Source organism: Hemitrygon akajei, chromosome 6 (genome assembly GCF_048418815.1).
Source record: "Hemitrygon akajei chromosome 6, sHemAka1.3, whole genome shotgun sequence".
Lineage (NCBI taxonomy): Eukaryota > Metazoa > Chordata > Chondrichthyes > Myliobatiformes > Dasyatidae > Hemitrygon > Hemitrygon akajei.
The window spans coordinates 91,130,617-91,150,905 of record NC_133129.1 but is presented as its reverse complement, the minus strand read 5'-3'; the positions used below and the strand labels follow the sequence as shown (position 1 = coordinate 91,150,905).

The 20,289-nt window shown below is 50.9% G+C and overlaps 1 protein-coding gene across 3 annotated transcripts in view; it reads right to left on the bottom strand.

Moving 5' to 3' along the window:
• Positions 1-20,289, bottom strand: part of LOC140729258 (acetylcholine receptor subunit beta-like) — a 44,006-nt gene that overhangs the window by 6,812 nt on the left and 16,905 nt on the right. For 2 of the 3 annotated variants that reach the window (XM_073048836.1, XM_073048838.1), the window contains 7 exons: positions 13,109-13,153; positions 12,126-12,235; positions 11,386-11,494; positions 6,489-6,639; positions 5,860-6,051; positions 2,578-2,801; positions 1,859-2,013 (listed from right to left, as the gene is read on the bottom strand). In XM_073048836.1, the coding sequence (XP_072904937.1) occupies positions 1,859-2,013; positions 2,578-2,801; positions 5,860-6,051; positions 6,489-6,639; positions 11,386-11,494; positions 12,126-12,235; positions 13,109-13,153 (986 nt within the window). Of the gene's footprint in view, positions 1-1,858; positions 2,014-2,577; positions 2,802-5,859; positions 6,052-6,488; positions 6,640-11,385; positions 11,495-12,125; positions 12,236-13,108; positions 13,154-15,575; positions 15,685-20,289 lie in introns of those variants that run through there. The other variant, XM_073048837.1, reaches the window with a different exon arrangement.

Genomic DNA, 20,289 nt, shown 5'->3' with positions numbered 1-20,289 from the left:
TTCTGTGCTGTAATGTTCTATGGTTCTACATGAGATGAAGAGTCCTTGAAAGTGAGTCCATTAGTTGTGGTAACATTTCAATGATGGGCCAAGTGAAATTGACAGAAGTTATCTCCTCAGATGGAATGTAATGCAGGAAAGTGTTGCACTTTGTGAGGACCAACCAGGGTAGGTCTTACACAGTGAACGGTGGGGCACTGAGGAGCGAGGTAGAACAAAAGAATCTGGGAATACGGGTCCATGATTCATTGAAAGTGGTGTAAAATAGTGATAGACAGGGTCGTAAAGAAAACCTTTTGGCACATTGGCCTTCATAAATCAAAATATTGAGTACAAGAGTTGGGATGTTGTGTTGAAGTTGTTTAAGGTGTAGGCCTAAATTAGAATATTGTGTGTAGTTTTAGTCACCTACCTACAGGAAAAATGTAAACAAGGTTGAAAGAATACAGAAAAGATTTGCTAAGATGTTGCCGGGTCCGGATGACCTGAGTTATAAGGAAAGATTGAACAAGTTAGGACTTTATTCCTTGGAATGTAGAAGATTGAGGGGAGATTTGATAGAGGTATACAAAATTCTGAGGGGTATAGATAGCGTAAATACAAGCAGGCTTTTTCTACTGAGGTTGTGTGGGACGACAACCAGAGGTCATGGGTTAAGGGTGAAAGGTGAAAAGTTTAAGAGGAACATGAAGGGGAAACTCCTTCACTCAGAGGGTGGATCAAGCTGCCAGCACAAGTAGTACATGTGAGCTCGATGTGAGGTTATGGTTGATGAGACTAGGCAGTTTAAATGATTCTGCACGGGCTAGATGGGCCAAAAGGCCTGTTTCTGTGCTGTACTTTTTTTACAATTCTATGATTTCTGCTTCAAGAGCCTGATGGTTGAGGGGTAGTAACTGTTCCCAAACCTGGTGGTGTGAGTCCTGAGGCTCCTGGTGGCAGCAGTGAGAAGACAGCGTGACCTGGGTGGTGAGGGACCCTGATGATGGATGCTGCTTTCCTGCAACTGTGTTTCATGTAGATCAGGAGAGCTTTAGCCATGATGGACTGGGATGAATCCACTGCTTTTTGTAGCATTTAAGGCATTAGTGTTTCCATACCAGGCCATGATGTAATCAGTCACTGTACTCTCCACTACACATCTATAAAAGTTTGGGAAGATATCTCCAACTCTGAGCCAGGTGCTCAACGCTTCCTTGTCAACACCTAGTCAGCTCAGACCATGGAGATGTTTTCCATGGAGGGTCCTGCTCTTCCATTGGTTAACTATTTCTTCAATAGTAATAATGTCTTCATTTTTCCGGGATGTGTTCTCATTTAAGTTTAGTGATGTGTACTCCTTGTCAGAATTGCATATGCTCACATAGAGTGCTGAATCCTGCTTTCGCCGATATCCTTGGAAGCTTTATCTGACTGTTGTGGAATTTTATTATTCTTATTATTTATTTTTTCCCTTTCTTTTTGCATTTTCAGTTTGTTGTCTTCTGCGCTCTTGTTGAACACCCTAGTTAGGCCAGTCTTTCACTGATCCTGTCGAGCTTGTTTTTCTAGACGTGCTGAGAATGCCCACAAGGTGATGAACCTCAGGGTTGTACATGGTGACAGATATGCATTTTGATAATAAATTTACTTTGTACTTTGGTTGTTTGTCTGTCCTGTTGGGTGTAGCCTTCTATTGATTCTATTTTGGTTCTTGTATCTGCTGTGTATGCCCACAAGGAGATGAATCTCAGGGTGGATACGGTGACGTATATGTGCTTTGATAATCAATTTACTTTGAACTTTTGAGCCAGCCTGGTTAACCGGGGATGGGAAGGGTTGTGTTCACGCTGCGAGGAGATCCCAGCGACCCCGGTACCTGTTGTTCTCTTTCGGGCAGACGAAGTCGATGTTGGGTTTCCGGATGAAGTACTCATCGGCAGCCCTGCTGAGGATCAGCGGCTTCTCGCCGACGGTCGGCTCCGCCTTGGGCCTCTGGATCCACAGGTAGCGAGGCAGGGTCTGGATGAAAATCTGAGATGGAAGAAGAGAACATTGAGGGACATCTCCCAGAGCCGCGATCACCTGCTGCCTCTGATCTGGGAGAGACATCAGGCTGGGGGTCCAGACAGATGGTCAAGGGCCAGGGTCCGCGAGGGGCCGAGGGAGGTCCAGCTGGAGGTCTACGTCCACCCTTGGTGGCAACATCAGTCTAAAGGCAAAGGAATTGGGGCACCTCGGGAAACTGGGTACCCTGAGGGGAGAGGGCAGGAGATGGGGTGAGGGAGGAAAGGTCAAGGGGAGGGAGGGGTGAGGAGAGGGGGCAGAAGGGAGTGGAAGGGTGTTTCAAGAGGAGTAATGAGGAGATGCCAATGGGATGGAATGAAGGGGAGGGGGGATGTGGGGGATACGAGTGGGAGGGGGTGAAGGGGAGGGAGGATGAGGGGATTTGAGTGGGGGGTGAAAGGGGCATGAGTGGAGTGGGAGGGGGTGAAGGGGAGGATGGAGGGGAGGGAGAATGAGGGGGATTTGAGTGGAGTGGGAGGGGGTGAAGGGGCACGAGAGGGGATCTCCCTGCTCCCACCCCATGCCCGTTACCTGTCGGACCCAGCCGGGCATGGCGTGGGTACTGGGCGAGCGATGGTGCAGGTTGAGGACGACCACACTGAGGATGACGGAGAAGGTGACGAGGATCATGGTGAACATCAGGTACTTGACGATGATGGGGACCCCGAGAGAGGTCTCCGGGACCTTGTCGGCCAACAGCAGCAGGAAGACAGTGAGAGACAGCAACACCGAGATGGACAGGGTCATCTTCTCACCTGGGGGGCCAGAGGGGGCCATCAGTGTCCTGTCCCACACCCCCAGAGCAAGCACCCTCTCCCTCAGTTGGGTGTCGGAGCCCCCAGCCTCCCACTACCTCCTACTCAATCCAACCACCTGCCCTATCCTCCCTCTCTCGAACCACCATCTCCCCTCCCCCTTCCCACCCCTTCTACCTTCAAACCCCACCTCCAATCTCCCTCCTCCTCCCACTCTATCTGTACCTCCACCTTCCTCCCCTCCACCCCTTATTCCCCTCTCCACCTCCCACTTTCCTCCTCTTGTCAGCCCTCCTCTCCACCTCCCCCGCTCTCCCTCTCCCTCCAATTTCCCTCGAGGGGCACTTTGAGGCTGTTTTCTGGTGGCGGGGTGGTTGGGGGCATCCCGAGATGAGATGGGAGAAAGTCTGGAGGTCACTTCTGTGCCCACGAAGGGTTGGTGAAGGTGTGAGGGGTTTGCAGCCTCTGAGATTCTACAATGGCTGCTTCTAGAGTTTTGGCTGCCCCTCAGCCCCCTGCTGCTGATCTCTGGTCACCCAATGACAGGGAAGGAGGTTTGTGGGTCACTGGGGGGGGGGGGGGGATCTTCCTGGCCAGTTTGCCCTTGGGCCTGGCTAAATTAGCACCTTAATGGTCCAAAGGAGAAGCAGACAGTAGGGCAGTGGTCAATGTCCATGCCCGGGGGTGGCTGGAGAAGGAACAGGCGGAGTCCACAGGTACAACGGGGAGTTTCCAGGATGTGGTCTGGATAGAGGTGACGATGTGGTGATTTGAAACGCAGTCTGAATCATGGTGTAAGTAACGTTGTGAAATTGAAATCACTGAATTAATCCCCTTTGGTAAAGGCCTGCGATGCCTCCACTCCCAATCTGGACCAATGCTGCCCCCTGGTGGCTGCCGCCAGAATGCCAGGACGGGCACCTTCAACAGGGAGGGACAGAGTCTGCGGGATTAAAACCGGGAAGGGGTTTCAACAGATGAGATCAGCAGAGGTTACAGGATATCATTTCTATCAATGTGTACCCCAGAGCCATAAATAGGCCATTTGGCCCATCGAGTCTGCACTGCCATTCCATCATGATACAAAATGCTGGAGGAAGGGTGGACGCTGAGGGGAGATCTGACAGAGGTTTACAAGATTATGAGAGGCATCGATAGAGTGGACAGGGAGTATCTGTTTCCTAGGATTGAAATGTCTAATACCAGAGGGCATGCATTGAAAGTGAGAGGGGGTAGGTTCGAGGGGGATGTGAGGGGTGAGTATTTTACTCAGAGGGGTGGATTCTGGAATGCTTTGCCTGGTTTGGTGGTAGAGGCAAATACATTAGAGGCTTTTAAGAGACGTTTGGACAGGCACGTGGATGTGAGGAAGATGGAGGGATATGGACATGGTGTAGGTAGGAGGGATTACTGTTTGGGATTGTTTTGATTTACTTTTTAGCTGGTACAGCATAACACTGTGGGCTGAATGGCCTGTTCTTGTGTTGTACTGTTAAAAAAACTCAGCAGGTCAGGCAGCATCTATGGATGGAAATGAACAGTTAATGTTTTGAGTTGAGACCCTTCATCAGGACTGGAAAGGATGGGGGCAGAGGCCATACTGTTGATTATGTTTTACTAACCCCACTCTCCCACCCTCTCCTCTTTACCCCCTTACAAATGAAGAACCTATCAACCTCTGCCTTAAATACACCCAATGTCCTGGTCGCCATCACTCTCCTTGCCAACGAATTCCACAGATTCACCACTCTCTGCTGAAGGAATTCCTCCTCCTCTCCGTTCTAAATGGACACCCCTCTATTCTGAGGCTGCTTCCTCTGGTCCTAGACTCCCCCACCATAGGAAACATCCTCTCCAAATCCACTCTCTCGAAGCCTTTCAACATTCAATGAGGCCCCCCCCCCATTCTTCTAAACTCCAGTGAGTACAGACCCAGAGCCAGCAAATGGTCCTCAAGTTAATATTGTTGTCCCTGTGATCACTCCATGGGATATGGGAGGAAATTGGAGCACACGGAGGAAACCCACAGGGGGAATGTGCAAACTCCACAGAGTGGGGACTTTGTAGAGACATGTCATGGAAACAAGCCCTTCGGTCCATCAAATTTGTGCTGGCCATCAAATACCCATTTCTCCAACAGCCTGTTGTAAAATATTTCTCCCCACATTTCCATGGACCCCCAGATTGTACCCCTCAACCACACACTAGGGGTAACAGACAGAGGCTGATTAACCCACCGACTCTGCACATCATTAGCACGTGGGAGGAAACCAGAGCACCCGAGCATACCCATGCGTTACAGGGAGACAGACAGACAGACACACGCACTCACACAAGGAGACGAGGACACGGACACACACGCAGAAACACAAGGAGACGGACACACATACATACACGCTCACTCAGAAACACATGTATACACACAGACACATGCTCACTGGAGGTTGGGATCAAACCAGAGTCTCGGGTGCTGTGAGCTGCAGTCAGGGAGTGAGACAGTGAGGGGAAGGTGTTTACCTGCGTCCGGAGGGAGGTAGTGAGACAGCGAGGGAGAAGGTGTTTACCTGCGTCCGGAGGGAGGGAGTGAGACAGCGAGGGAGAAGGTGTTTACCTGCGTCCGGAGGGAGGGAGTGAGACAGCGAGGGAGAAGGTGTTTACCTGTGTCGGAGGGAGGGAGTGAGACAGCGAGGGGGAAGGTGTTTACCTGTGTTGGAGGGAGGGAGTGAGACAGCGAGGGAGAAGGTGTTTACCTGTGTCGGAGGGAGGGAGTGAGACAGCGAGGGGGAAGGTGTTTACCTGTGTCGGAGGGAGGGAGTGAGACAGTGAGGGAGAAGGTGTTTACCTGTGTCGGAGGGAGGGAGTGAGACAGCGAGGGGGAAGATGTTTATCTGTGTCGGAGGGAGGGAGTGAGACAGCGAGGGGGAAGATGTTTACCTGCGTCCAGAGGGAGGGAGTGAGACAGTGAGGGAGAAGGTGTTTACCTGTGTCGGAGGGAGGGAGTGAGACAGTGAGGGGGAAGGTGTTTACCTGTGTCGGAGGGAGGGAGTGAGGCGTTTACCTGCGTCCGGAGGGAGGTAGAAGACGAGGATGGCCAGGATGCTGATGAGGATACAGGGTATGATGATGTTGACGATGTAGAAGAGGGGTTTCCGCTGGATGATCAGGTAGAAGGTGATGTCCTCGTAGCTGCTGTCGTGGCTGAGGGTGTTCTTGCGCGAGGGTTTGTGCTGGATCTGCCACTCGCCGTTCTCTGCACACACCGGGGACAGGGTCAGGGTCAGGGGAGGAGAGACGGCAGCCTACTCCCCACCCCTCTACCCCACACACCAGTGACCCCCACTGCCTCCCCCTCCCTACCCTTCACCCTCTCCATCTTGCTCAGCAATAACCCACACTACAACCTCCCTCGTCCCGCTCCCTCACCCTCACCTCCCAGTTGCCAGTAACCCGCACTGCACCCTCCTCTCACCCTCCCCTCCACCCTTTCACCCCAAACTCCCCTCCCTTCCCTTCACTCCTATCACCCCCTCCCCTTCACCCTTCCTCAGTCCCTCCCTCACCTCTTCAACCTCCCCTCTCATTCTTCCTCCCCTCCTGACTCTCCCTCAAATCACTTCCCTCCCACTCGTCCCTCCTCCTCCCCTCGCCACATTCCTCCCCCACCTACCCGGGGGTGGGGTGACCCACCAGTGAAGGCATTCTTGTCGATGATCACCTCCCTGATCTCCCGCTCGCCCTTGTCGTCCAGCGCGTGTTGCAGGCTGACCTCGGTCACATCGTATGTGTACGACTTGAACACCATGGTGCAGTTCTGCCAGTCGAAGGGAAAGTACTGAACCTGCAGAGACAGGGGGGAGGGCGGGGGGCAGGAGGGAGAGGGGTGGGGGGGAGAGAGAGAAAGGGGTGAGGGGAGAGAGAGGGGGAGGGGGAGAGGGAGGGAGAGGGGGAGGGAGGGGGAGAGGGAGAAGCGGAGAGAGGGAGGGGAGAGATCGATATAGAAAGTTATAAGGGGGGGAGAGAGAGAAAGGGGTGAGGAGAGGGAGAAGTGGAGAAGAGAGGGAGGGGAGAGATCGATATAGATAGTTATAAGGGGGGAGAGAGAGAAAGGGGTGAGGGGGAGAGGAGGAGGAGAGGGTGAAGTGGAGAAGAGAGGGAGGGGAGAGATCGATATAGATAGTTATAAGGGGGGAGAGAGAAAGGGGTGAGGGGGGAGAGGAGGAGGAGAGGGAGGGGAGAGATCGATATAGATAGTTATAAGGGGGGAGAGAGAGAGGGGTGAGGGGGAGAGGAGGAGGAGAGGGAGAAGTGGAGAAGAGAGGGAGGGGAGAGATCGATATAGATAGTTATAAGGGGGGGGGAGAGAGAGAAAGGGGTGAGGGGGAGAGGAGGAGGAGAGGGAGGGGAGAGATCGATATAGATAGTTATAAGGGGGGAGAGAGAGAAAGGGGTGAGGAGGAGAGGGAGAAGTGGAGAAGAGAGGGAGGGGAGAGATCGATATAGATAGTTATAAGGGGGAAGAGAGAGAAAGGGGTGAGGGGGAGAGGAGGAGGAGAGGGTGAAGTGAAGAGAGGGAGGGGAGAGATCGATATAGATAGTTATAAGGGGGAAGAGAGAGAAAGGGGTGAGGGGGAGAGGAGGAGGAGAGGGAGGGGAGAGATCGATATAGATAGTTATAAGGGGGAAGAGAGAGAAAGGGGTGAGGGGGAGAGGAGGAGGAGAGGGAGGGATCGATATAGATAGTTATAAGGGGGGAGAGAGAGAAAGGGGTGAGGGGGAGAGGAGGAGGAGAGGGTGAAGTGGAGAAGAGAGGGAGGGGAGAGATCGATATAGATAGTTATAAGGGGGAAGAGAGAGAAAGGGGTGAGGGGGAGAGGAGGAGGAGAGGGTAAAGCAGGCAGGTGGCTTGATGCGTTTAGTTGGGGATTCAAGTTCAAGCGTAGGGATGCTAGCTTCATTAAAACTGTGGTTAGGCCACATCGGGAGTATTGATACATTTCTGGCTGCCCCACTACAGGAGGGATGTTGAGGCTTTGGAGAGGGTGCAGAAGAGGTTCACCAGGATGCTGCCTGGTTTAGAGGGCATGTGCTGTCACGAGAGGCTGGATAAACTTGGGCTGTTTTCTCTGGAGTGCCGGAGGCTGAGGGGAGATCTGACAGAGGTTTACAAGATTATGAGAGGCATCGATAGAGTGGACGGAGAGTATCTGTTTCCCAGGGTGGAAATGTCTAATTAACAGAGGGAATGCATTGAAGGCGAGGTTCAAAGGGGATGTGAGGGTAAGTTTTTTTTTTGTTCAGCAGGGAATGGTGGGTGTCTGGGGGCAAGCAGGGTGGAGTAGCGGTTAACACAACACCCAACAGTGCCAGAGATCGAGTTCAGTTCCCGCTGCCGTCTGTACGTTCTCCCCGTGGCTGCGCGGGTTTTATCCCACAGTACGGGTTCGGGTTAGTAACTTGTGGGCATACTATTGGAGGATGGCCGCCCCCAGCCCAGTCTTCAGACACAAGGGAGTACATTTCACTGTATGCTTCCATGTTTTGATGCATATTTGACAAACCTTTACCTTGGACCCTCCCTGACAGAGGGTCTTAGACACATGAACGTGCAGAGAATGAGGGTGGATCAGTCTAGTTGGCCATTTGATTACTAGTTTAAGAAGTCGCGTACAGCACTGAGGGCTGAATGGCCTGTTCCTGTGCTGTACCGACACCGAATCTGCTGCAGGAACTCAGCGGGTCAGGCAGCCGCCGTAGAGAGAAACGGACAGTTGACGTTCCGGGTCGAGACCCCCCACCTGGGCTGGATGGAGAGAGCTGGTAGTGGTCGCAAGTGCTGAACTAGGGTGAAAATCTTGATCTCGCTCACCATCCCTGCAGATCACTTCAAACCTCGAGGCAGCACAAGGAAAAGCAATAACAATGCTGATGAAAGTGCGACAGGTGTACAGGAGCAGGATAGATCAGCTGGTTGAGAGGTGCCACAGCAACAACCTCACACCCAACGTCAGTAAGACCAAAGAGCTGATTGTGGCCTTCAGATAGGATAAGACAAGGGAACACACACCAATCCTCACAGAGGGACCAGAGGTGGAGAGAGTGAGCAGTTTCAAGTTCCTGGGTGTCAGTATCTCTGAGAATCTATCCTAGTCCCAACATACCGATGCAGCTACAAAGGCTATATTTAATTAGGAGTTTGGGAAGATTTGGTAGCTACCAAAAACACACAAATTTCTACAGATGTACAACGGAGAGCATTCTAACTGGCTGCATCGCTGTCTGGTATGACGGGTGGGGGGGGTGCAGTTGGTGTCACTATTCCCACTCTCCCCTTCTCCATCTGCCCATCACCCCTCATCTCCTGGTTGCACCCACCACCTGCTGGCTTCTGCTCCCCCCCAATCTCTCCCCTCTACTCGTTCAGTACAGAGGAACGCTCTTGACCCATAACGCCGACCGCCCATTTCCCTCCGCAGATGCTGCCTGACCCATTGAGTATTCTGTTTGTTACCCTCCCCCCCACCACTGCAACCGAGGGGGAGAAAAGCCTCACAGCAAATACTCGGCACGTTGAGCAGCTTCTGTGGGGTGAGGATGAGTCAAACCACCAGGTTCAAGGACAACTATTACCCTTCATCCATTCAGTTCTTGAACCAACCCTCATCACTACCTCAGAATAGACTCAGTACTTTCCCTCTCTTTTCCACTACTTATTTAAATGAAATTTCTCACTTTTTATACACATTTCTCATTCTAATTTCTAGTATTTTATAATTATGTATTGCAATGTTCTGCTGAACAACAGAACCAATGTCACGACATAGGCCATTCTCAGCTTCGTGTCTTTGGACTCACTTTCGTGAACTTCATTTCTGGATGCTATTTGCTTACTTTTATTGTCTGCACGTTTATTTTTTCCCTGCACTCTCGGTGTTTGACAGATTTTTTTAAAAATGGGTTCTGTAGGGTTTCTTTGTTTTGTGTCTGGCTGTAAGGAGACAAGCCTCAAGGTTGTATGTGGGATACATACTTTGATATTAAACCTGACTCTGATTTACAATGAAAACCCTCCTTTTGTTCTCATTTGAGCTACTTCTTGTAAAATCTGTGCGCAATCGGCGTTTAATTTAGCTTTTCTTGTGAACCTGCGGACATGTGGACGACTCGATACCTCACTGGTGTCGCCGACTGAAGCAGTGCAGGAGATCAGAACGTCGTGTTGAAGTAAATGACCCTGCAGATTGAGACAGCGAGCTGCTGGTCTCCCCCCTTGCTGTGGCAGGAGCGATACCTCTCCCCCTCCTCGCCAGTGAGACACAGAGCCTGTCTGAGGTGTCCAAGTGTTGGGATGGACAGTGGACTGGAGTTCACGGTCACTTTGGGTGCCTTGCTGTTTACTGCATGGTGGGGGGAGCTGATGTGCTTGCTGAGCCATGTGGGGGGAGGGGGGTCGATGCTTCGCTGCTGTTTGGGCACGGGAGGGGTGAGGGGAGCTTTGGGGGTCTAACGTTTTTCTGTCGTTCAGTAGAACAGAGTGATCTAGGAATAATGGTGCATAGTTCCCTGAAGGTGGGATCTCATGTGGATAGGGTGGTGAAGAAAGCTTTTGGTATGCTGGCCTTTATAAATCAGAGAATTGAGTATAGGAGTTGGGATGTAATGTTAAAATTGTTCAAGGCATTGGTGAGGCCGAATTTGGAGTATTGTGTACAGTTCTGACCACCGAATTATAGGGAAGATGTCAACAAAATAGAGAGAGTACGGAGAAGATTTACTAGAATGTTACCTGGGTTTCGGCACCTAAGTTACAGGGAAAGGCTGAACAAGTTAGGTCTTTATTCTTTGGAGCATAGAAGGTTGAAGGGGGACTTGATAGAGGTATTTAAAATTATGAGGGGGGATAGATAGAGTTGACGTGGATAGGCTTTTTCCATTGAGAGTGGGGGAGATTCAAACAAGAGGACATGAGTTGAGAGTTAAGAGGCAAGAGTTTAGGGGTAACACAAGGGGGAATTTCTTTACTCAGAGAGTGGTAGCTGTGTGGAATGTGCTTCCAGTAGAAGTGGTAGAGGCAGGTTTGGTACTGTCATTTAAAGTAAAATTGGATAGGTATTTGGATAGGAAAGGAATGGAGGGTTATGGGCTGAGTGCGGGTCAGTGGGACTAGGTGAGAGTAAGCGTTCGGCATGGACTAGAAGGGCCGAGATGGCCTGTTTCCGTGCTGTAATTGTTATGTGGTCATTCATTCTTTGGGGTTTTCTTCTGTCTTGAGGATGTCTGTGAAGAGTAAGAATTTCAGGTTGTACGCTGTCTGCAGTCTCTGATACTAAGTGGAAGCATTGAAATGCTGTTTATCTGATGCCCTGAGCCAGCGATGCTGCTGCAGGTAAGCTTTTCATTGCCCTTCTGCACACGTGGACAATAAACTCGACCCTTTGTCAAAACCAGGGTTTCAGTGGGAGAGGCGGTGAGGGAGGAATGGGTGGGATGAAATAGAGGGCGAGAACAGAGAAGTCGTTGGGGGTGTCTGTGACGGGGCGAGCGGGCCGGGAGTGGGTTCACCGGGGCTCAGGTCACCCGGCCTTACCCTGATGCTGCAGGAGCTGCGGTAGATGGCCGGGGGCAGCCAGCTGACCGTGCCCGTGTGCTGGACCAGGACGTTGACGTACAGTGCCACGTTGAACTTCCCATCGTTGCTGCAGAGAGGAAAACAGGATCAGGGGAGAGTGGCAGAGAGGGAGGGGGGGAGAAAGTGGAGGGGGTGGGAGTGGGGGGTAAGAGAGAGGGGGTGGGGGAGGGGGAGAGGGAGAGAGGGGAGGGAGAGAGGGGAGGGGAGAGAGCAGTGGGGGAGAGGGAGAGGGAGAGAGGGGAGGGAGAGAGGGGAGGGAGAGAGGAGAGGGAGAGAGGGAGAGGGAAAGGAGAAAATGGGAGGGGGAGAGGGAGAGGGAAGGAGAAAAGGGGAGGGGAGAGAGCAGAGGGGGAGAGGGAGAGGGGGAGAAGGAGGGGATTGATGGGGACAGGTATAGAGGGGGAGAGGGGGAAAAGAAAAAGAAAATTAGGATGAAGGGCGCAGGGTGGTGGAGTTTGGGGATTCTGGCAGCAGGTCGGATCTAGACAATCGGTTTCTCCCCTCTCCAAACGCCCAGTCCTCCCGGTGTGTGGCTCCTTTAAGACTGGTACCGATCATGGCTGCCTGACCTGCCACAGGAGGGTCCCAGCACAAGGAGCAGAAGATCCCATGGGCGAGGAGTTGCAGATTAAAACGGGGGGTTCAGACGGGGGGGTGGGGGTGGGGGTTTGCAGGAGAACGGAGGCACGTGCACTGACTTGTTGATGAGGACGATGTCCGGAAGCCAGACTTTTGAGGAGGGGATGCGGAGAATCAGGATACCGTCAAAATCCGAAGGATTCCACCTCAGCCGATAGTCCGTCCAAGCCTGGAAGGGGGAGGAGATGGAGGGGAAATAGGAAGACAGCAGGTGTGTGTAAAAGCAGATATAGAAGAGGGGGAAAGAGGGGAGTGAATTGGTTGGGAGGAGGAGGGTATGAGGAATGCAAGTGGAAGCAGCAGAGGGAGTGGGGGAGCAAGTGTGAGCAGTGTTGGGAGAGGGAAGGGGAAGAGAGGGGAAGGGGATGAGAGGAGGGTAGAGAGAAGAGAAGGAGAGAGGGAGGGGGAAGAGGGTAGAGAAATAGCAAGATGGAGGAGAGTGGAGTGGGGGAGAGGGGAAGAGGGGAGGGGATAGGGAGGGGGAAGGGAAGGGGAAGTGGGAAGAGAGGGGAAGAGGAACAGAGGGAGGGGGAAGAGGAAGCAGAAGAGAGGGAGGGGGAGGGGAGGGAGGGGGAAAGGAAGGGGGAAGGGGAGAGGATTCAGGTGAGAGAGAGACCAGTTAGGTCCTGCCACACACCTCCTGTAAGACCCTCCACCTCCCCCTCCCCTCCCTCCTCCATCCAGGATATCCTGCCCTCTGATCCCCACACTACCCCTCGGAGACTCCCTCCAAAGCACAGGGAAAACAATAGCTCCCATAAGGACCCCCACACTAGAGGTCACCCCTCCCACAAGAACTCCCACTATGGGGAACTCATCCCCTGTCATGGGGACAGGAAACCCACCCTGTGTAATTCATCCCCCCACCCACAGGAACCCCACCCTGGGTAATTCAATCCCCATCCCCACAGGAACCCCACCTTGGGTAATTCAGTCCCCATCCCCACAGGAACCCCACCCTGGATAATTCCCCCCCCCCCACAGGAAACTCCCCCTTGTTCAGGATGGGGGTAAAGTTGAAAGGTTGAAGGTTGAGGCCTACCATATTCATGAAGACGTTTGTTGTCATTTCCTCGACTTTCTCATTCTGTGGAGAAGAGAACAGCCATTTCCGATGGGGATTCTGATATACTCAACCCAATCTCTCACCATCCCCTCCTTCTCCCCTCCCAACCCCAGAACCCTGAGACATAGGCCTCAGGCCTACCCAGGGAGGCAGCCAGGATGCCCAGCACAGACATCCAGTCATCTGGGATAGAGGTCCAGAGTCCCGGGACAAATGCCAAAACTCCCAAGACAGAGACCCAAACTCCCGGGATAGAGGCCCAGACATCAAGGTCAGTCACCCGGGAAAAACAAAATTCGTATTATCAGTCACCCAGACACAGCAGAGGCACAGAGACTCCTGGGACAGACATCCAGACCTTAATGTCAGACAGGCAGTCAACAAACACACAGGCCAGACTCCCAGACTCCTTTCAGCAGACACATGGGACAGATGTCCAGACTCCTGAGCCAGACAGACTACACCAGTGACAGACTGACAGGAGCAGCTGGAGATACCAAGCGAGAAGCCCTGGTATGTTCACAGCGGATGTCTGAAGAGGGCCAACATTCCTGAGTCCCGGAACAGCAGGCATCCGATTTCCCCTGGTGTCAGACCGTTTTAAGGCCCTGTTGAGGGAGGAATCCAGGGGCAAGAAGCAAGACTGAACCTCAACCCCGGTCTCTTTAACGCGATGGAATTTATTATCGGTCTAACAGCAAATACAAACCAATGTGGAATCTGGAACATAGTCAGGGCTGTTGGCCCTCAGTGTTAAGGTGGCGGCACGTATACACGCGGCGGGCTCTTGGGGGCCAACCCAGGTGCTTTTTTCTTTGTTAAATGTGCTTTTATACATAGTAAGATTATTCTTCATTTCAATAACTACATGTACAGCAGGTCTACCACATCAGCGTGCTGCTCATCGTTCGAGTAGCTGGCCGGGGTTCAGACAAGGCCATTGGGCCAAGGAAGGCGAGTTGGGCCACTGGGCCAAGAGAGCAGGTCAAGCCGTCGGGCCGGGCTGTCAGGCCGCAGGAGGAGCTGGACTGCGTTCAGAAGAGCTGACCTGGGTGCAGACTATGCTGCTGCTCAGAGGCACCGGAGTTGCTGCCGTGAGTGACTGACTTGGACGTGATCGCAAAACCCTGTTGGACATTGACTGGCGCGGGCCTGCTTCCCTGGTTTGGTGGTGAGACAGGCGACGAGGCAGCAGTGTCGCCTTGGTCGTGACGAGGACTAGGCCTCAAGCTGCAGGCTTGCGTTTTAGCGTGGCACCTGGGCTTGGTCGGGGGTGGCCTCCCACATTCGGCCCCCTCCAGTGTTGCCTTGGTGGAATTACAGGCTGGACTGCCAGAAACCGTCAATTTTCAGGACTTGTCGCTCAGGGTCTCGGACTAAAAATGTGCTTTCTTACCTGACAAGTTCCTTTTTTTTGCCCCTTTCTCACTATTTTGAATGCAAGTGTACGTTTTAGCACCTTGGCCCCGGAGGAATGCTGGCTTGTTCCACTGTATCAATGTTTGGTTTGAATGACAATTAAACTTGATTTGATTTTGACTTGATGACCTGTTGACCTTTTACTTTACTCCAGGATCAATCTAACACTTCCCTCTCAGATCATCCACAAGTCTATCAAAGAGTTTCTTAAATATCCCTAATGTATCTGCCTCTACCACCAGCCCTGGCAGGGTATTTCATGCCCCCACAACTCTGTATTAAAAAAAACTTCTCTGATACATCCTATACTTTCCTCCAATCACTTAAAATTATGCCCCCTCCTATTTGCTCTCTCTGACCTAGCTGCCCCTCTATGCCTCTCTTCATCTTGTACATCAATTCCCCTCACATCCTCCTTCACTCCAAAGAGAAAAGCCCTAGCTTTCCTCATAAGACACGCTCATTAATCCTGGTGAGCCTCAACATCTTTCCGATAAGGCGACCAGAACTGAACACAATATCTCAAGTGGCAGAATGAGTGGTGTCACAGCAACAACCTCACACTCGCTGTCAGTAAGACCAAAGAACTGATTGTGGACTTCAGAAAGGGTAAGACAAGGGAATAGTCTTCGTTAAGGGATTGGAAGTGGAGAGAGAGAGCAATTTCAAGTTCCTGGGTGTCAATATCTCTGAGGATCTAACCTGGACCCAACATATCGATGCAGCTATAAAGAAGGCACAACGGTGGTTATATTTCATTAGGAGTTTGAGGAGATTTGGTCTGTCACCAAAGACACTTGCAAATTTCTACAGATGTACCACGGAGAGCATTCTAACCGGCTCCATCACCATATGGTATAGGCCACTGTACAGGATCAAAATAATCAGCAGAGAGTTAAACTCAGTCAGCTCCATCATGGGCACTGGCCAATCAGGCCGAGGTAAGCAAACAGGGGCCTATATAAATGCGAGTACTCCCAGGGAGAAACACAATCAACTGTGCACTTTACTGGTGATGATATACCTGCAAGCTAACTGCCAAGCTTGGTGAGCACTGCAACATCAGGCGTCCTGAAGAGGTTAATTGGTCATTGTGAATTTCCTGCTTCTCAGGGGTTGTTGGGCTGATGGGCTCGAAGGGCCTACTCCTTCTGGATCTCCTAAAGAAAATAAAAAGTAAATACCCCCCTCATGACCTTATCAGGGTGGTGGGTTGGAGATAGGTCTCTGCCAAAGGAGGTGTGAGGCACTCCTTCCCTCCGCTAGCCTGCAGGGCATCTTGGGCAACGTGTAACACCCGCTTAGCACCCTGGTCAGGGTCACGTGAAGCCATGGGAGCAGGTGGTGGTTGGTGAAACCAGCAGCCAGTGCAGATCACGTCCGATCAAGAACCTATCAACCTCTCCTGTAAACATCCCCCCAGCCGTCTAAGGCAGTGAATTCCACATATTCACCACCCTCTGACAAATTCCTCCTCATCTCCGGTCTATTCTATTCTGAGGCTATTCCCTCTGGTCCTTGACTCTCTCACTAGAGGAACCATTCTCTTCACAGTCCCTCTATCTAGGCCTTGCTTTATTTGTGATACCCTCTCTAGAGTACAGGCCCAAAGCCATTAAGTGCTCCTCACACATTAATTGGATTCATTTTCTTGGCTCATTCTTGTGAGCCTCTGGACATTCCTCCTTTTCTTAAATAAGAGGCCCAAAACTGCTCATGATGCTCCGAATGAGACCTCACCAGCGCTTTATAGAGCCTCAGCCTCACTTCCTTCTTTTTATGTTCTAGTCCCCTTGAAATGAATGCTAACGTTACATTTGCCTTCCTCACCATTGACTCAACCTGCAAATTAACCTTAGAGAGCTGTGTACTAAGGACTCCCAAATCCTTTTGCACCTATTTCTGAATTTGCTCCTTATTTAGAAAATAGTCTACACTTTCATTGCTTCTACCAAAGTGCATGACCAGACACTGTATTCCATCTGCCAATTCTTTGTCCATTCTCCTCACTTGTCCAAGTCTTTCTGTAGATCCCTGCTTCCTCAGCACTAACTGCCCCATCCACTCATCTTTGTACCGTGCACATACCTGGCTACAAAGCAGTCAATTCCACAAGACCATAAGACATAGAGGCAGAACTGGGCCATTCAGCCCATCGAGTCTGCTCTGCCATTTCATCATGGCTGATCCATTTCCCTCTTAACCACATTCTCCTACCTTCTCCCCATAACCGACTAATAAAGAACCTATCAACCTCCGCCTTAAATAAACCCAATGATCTGGCCTCCACAGATGTCTGTAGCAATGAATTCCACAGATTCACCACCCTCGGGCTAAAGAGATTCCTCCTTATCTCCACTCTAAATGGACACCCCTCTACTATGAGGCTGTCTCCTCTGGTCCTTGGCTCCCCCACCATTGGAAACATCCTCTCCACATCCAGTCTTTCGAGGCCTTTCAACATTCGATAGGTTCCAATGAGGCCACCCCCATTCTTCTGAATTCCAGTGAGTACAGGCCCATGGATATCAATCATTCCTCATTCCAGGAATGATAAGCCTTTCATTCCCAGAATTATTCTCGTGAACCTCCTCTGAACCCTCTCCAATGCCAACTCATCCCTTCTTAAATAAGTGGCCCAGAACTGCTCACAATACTCTGAGTGAGGCCTCACCAGAGCTTTATAAAGCCTCAATGTTAAATCCTTGCTGATCTGTTACCCAAACCATTGACATATAACATGAAAAGTAATGCACCCAACACCGGCCCGTGCAGAACACCACTAAAGGGGGCCAACCAGAAAAGGCCCCCTTTATTCCCACTCTTTGCCTGCTTCCAGTCAGCCAATCTTCTGTCCATGCTAGTATCTTTCCTGTAATACCATGGGCTCTTAACTTGTTAAGCAGCCTCATGTGCGGCACTATGCCAAAGGCCTTCTGAAAGTCCATGTAAACCATATCTACTGACTGTCATGTGTCCATTCTGCCTGTTACCTCCCAAAAGAACTGCAGCAGATTTGTTTCCATTTCTGGTGCTGGTGTGGGAGGGTCAAAGAGCAGAGATGCAACACCATTTGAGAACTTCAAGTTCCTGGGTGTCAACATCTCAGAGGTTCTATCCTGGGCCCAACATATTGGTGCAGCTACAAAGACAGCAGCTATATTTCATTGGGAGTTTGAGGAGATTTGCTACATCACCAAAAACATTCGGAAATTTCTACAGATGTACCATGGAGAGCATTCTGACTGGCTGCATCACTGTCTGGTGGTGGGGGTGGGTGGGGGGTCTACTGTGCAGGATCGAAATAAGCTGCAGAGAGTTGTAAACTCAGTCAGCTCCATCATGGGCACTAGCCTCTGTAGTATCCAGGACCTCTTCAAAGGGCAATGCCTCAAAAAGGCAGGATCCATCGTTACTGACCCCCATCACCCAGGACATGCCCTCTTCTCATTGCTACCATCAGGAAGGAGGTACAGGAGTCTGAAGGCACACACTCAGTGATTCAGGAACAGCTTCTTCCCCTCTGCCATCCAATTTCTAAATGGACATTGAACCCATGAACACTATCTCACTACTTAAATTTTTATTTTGCATTATTTATTCAATTTAACTATTTTTTTAATATAACTGCAATTCACAGATTTTTCTCTATTTATCATGTATTGCGTTGTCCTGCTGCCGCAGAGTAAACAAATTTCACAACATACAGTTGGAGATAATAAACCTGAAACTGATTCTGATCATTGGACAACATATTTGTAAAGGATAGCTGAGGCGAATTGGAACAACCGAGATAGAGGTCGTTAGCTTTTGTTATGGAGGTACAGAAAGTAACTCTCCATAGAAAGTATTGGGGAGGGGTGCAGCACCTTCCTGGATGTTACATCTCAGCCTTCGATGTCAGCTGCTCTGGACAGATGCAACGTTCAGAGAATTGGAACACTGCCCAATCCATCACAGGTTTGTGCAGATGTTAAGGGAATGTTCCCTCCAAGAGAACCACAACCTTGTTGTGGTTTGGAGGTTTGTGTGCCTCAATGCCCCAGAGAGCGATGTTGGCTGGAGAGAGAGAGAGAGAGAGTCAGAGAGAGACAGAGAGAAGACCAGCAGTTGCCCAAGCTGCAAGTCTACCCTCTCTACGCCACCGATGTTGTCCAAGAGAAGAGCATTAGGACCCATACAGTTTGACACCGGTGTCGTCACAGAGCAATGTGTGGTTAAGTGCCTTGCTCAAGGACACACACGCAGCCTCAGCCAAGGCTCGAACTAGCGACCTTCAGATCACCTTAACCACTTGGCCACGCGCCAACACTGGTCAAAGGGTGAAAGTCAGACTAAGAGTGGTTCACTGGTCCTCCTTCGGGGGTTCAGCTCAGGGCCAACAACCCTGAGTGGTGAAACAAAACTGTTCTGGAAACAGCAATGAAGAATCCTTCTACATCTGAGTGTGACGGTATTTCTGAGTCTCCACCTGGGACTTGCATGACTGACCGTAGTGAGACCAAGAGGAAGCTACTGGCCTGATGAAGGAAGCTGTGAACACTACCAGGGATGGAGAGCCTTCATTGCTGCCCTAAGCACCAGTGGTGTAACGGGCTGTAAGTAAGAAAGGGGAAAGTACACAGTTAACGGTTGGACCTCAAGGCATTGACGTGCAGAGACGTCTTAGGGTCCAAGTCCACAATTCCCTGAAAGTGGCCACCCAAGTCGATAGGGAGGCGTGCTTACTCTCATCGCTAGACTCTGCCCATGACCGCGGGGAACCAGAGAACTGTGGACACAGCTCAGCACATCACGAAAACCAGCCCCCCCCCCCTCCATGGACTCTGTCTACACTTCTCAGTTAAAGTAGCCCAACATCATCAAAGACCCCACCCCCCACTGGGCAGGAGATGCAGAAGTCTGAAAGCATGAACCCCCCAAGTTCAAGGACGGGCTTCTTGTACAATAATGTGGATGCCTGACCTCACAATTGGCATTGTTATTGGAACCTGTTCAATGTCACAAGACAAAGCTTGCTTTGCATCCTGATCATATAGATCAGATCATTACACAGGGCATTGAGGTAGAACCTCGACAGAGTGGATGCGGAGAGGATGGTTCCTCTGGTGAGAGAGTCTAGGACCAGATGGCACAGCCTCAGAATAAAGGGCCATCCATTTGGGATGGAGAGGAGAAGGAATTTATCTAGCCAGAGGGTGGTGAATCTGTGGAATTCATTGACACAGATGGCTGTGGAGGCCGTGTCATTGGGTATATTTAAGGCAGAGGTTGATAAATTCTTGATTAGTCAGGGCATGAAGGGCTACGGGGGAGAAGACAGGAGATTGGGACTGAGAGGGAAAATTGGATCAGCCATGATGAAATGGCAGAGCACTCGATGGGTGAAATAGCCTGATTCTGCCCCTATATCTTATGCTCCAACCAGGCAAAACAATAACAATGCATAATAAAGTGTAAGAGCGGATGAAAAAGTGCAGTGCAGGAAGATCTTAACAAGGTAGATTGAGAGACCAAGAATCCATTGTATTGTCCAGGAGGTCTGTTCAGAAGTCTGATAACAGTGCGACGGAAGCTACCTCATTATAATCTTGCACGTTATCGTTAACCTACATTGCACTTTCTCTGCAATTGTTACGCTCCATTCTGTATTCTGTTATTATCTGACCTTATTCTACCCGGGTCGATTTAGCTGAGTGAAGTGTTATGTGAGACTGGACTATCGAGACAGCAGGTGG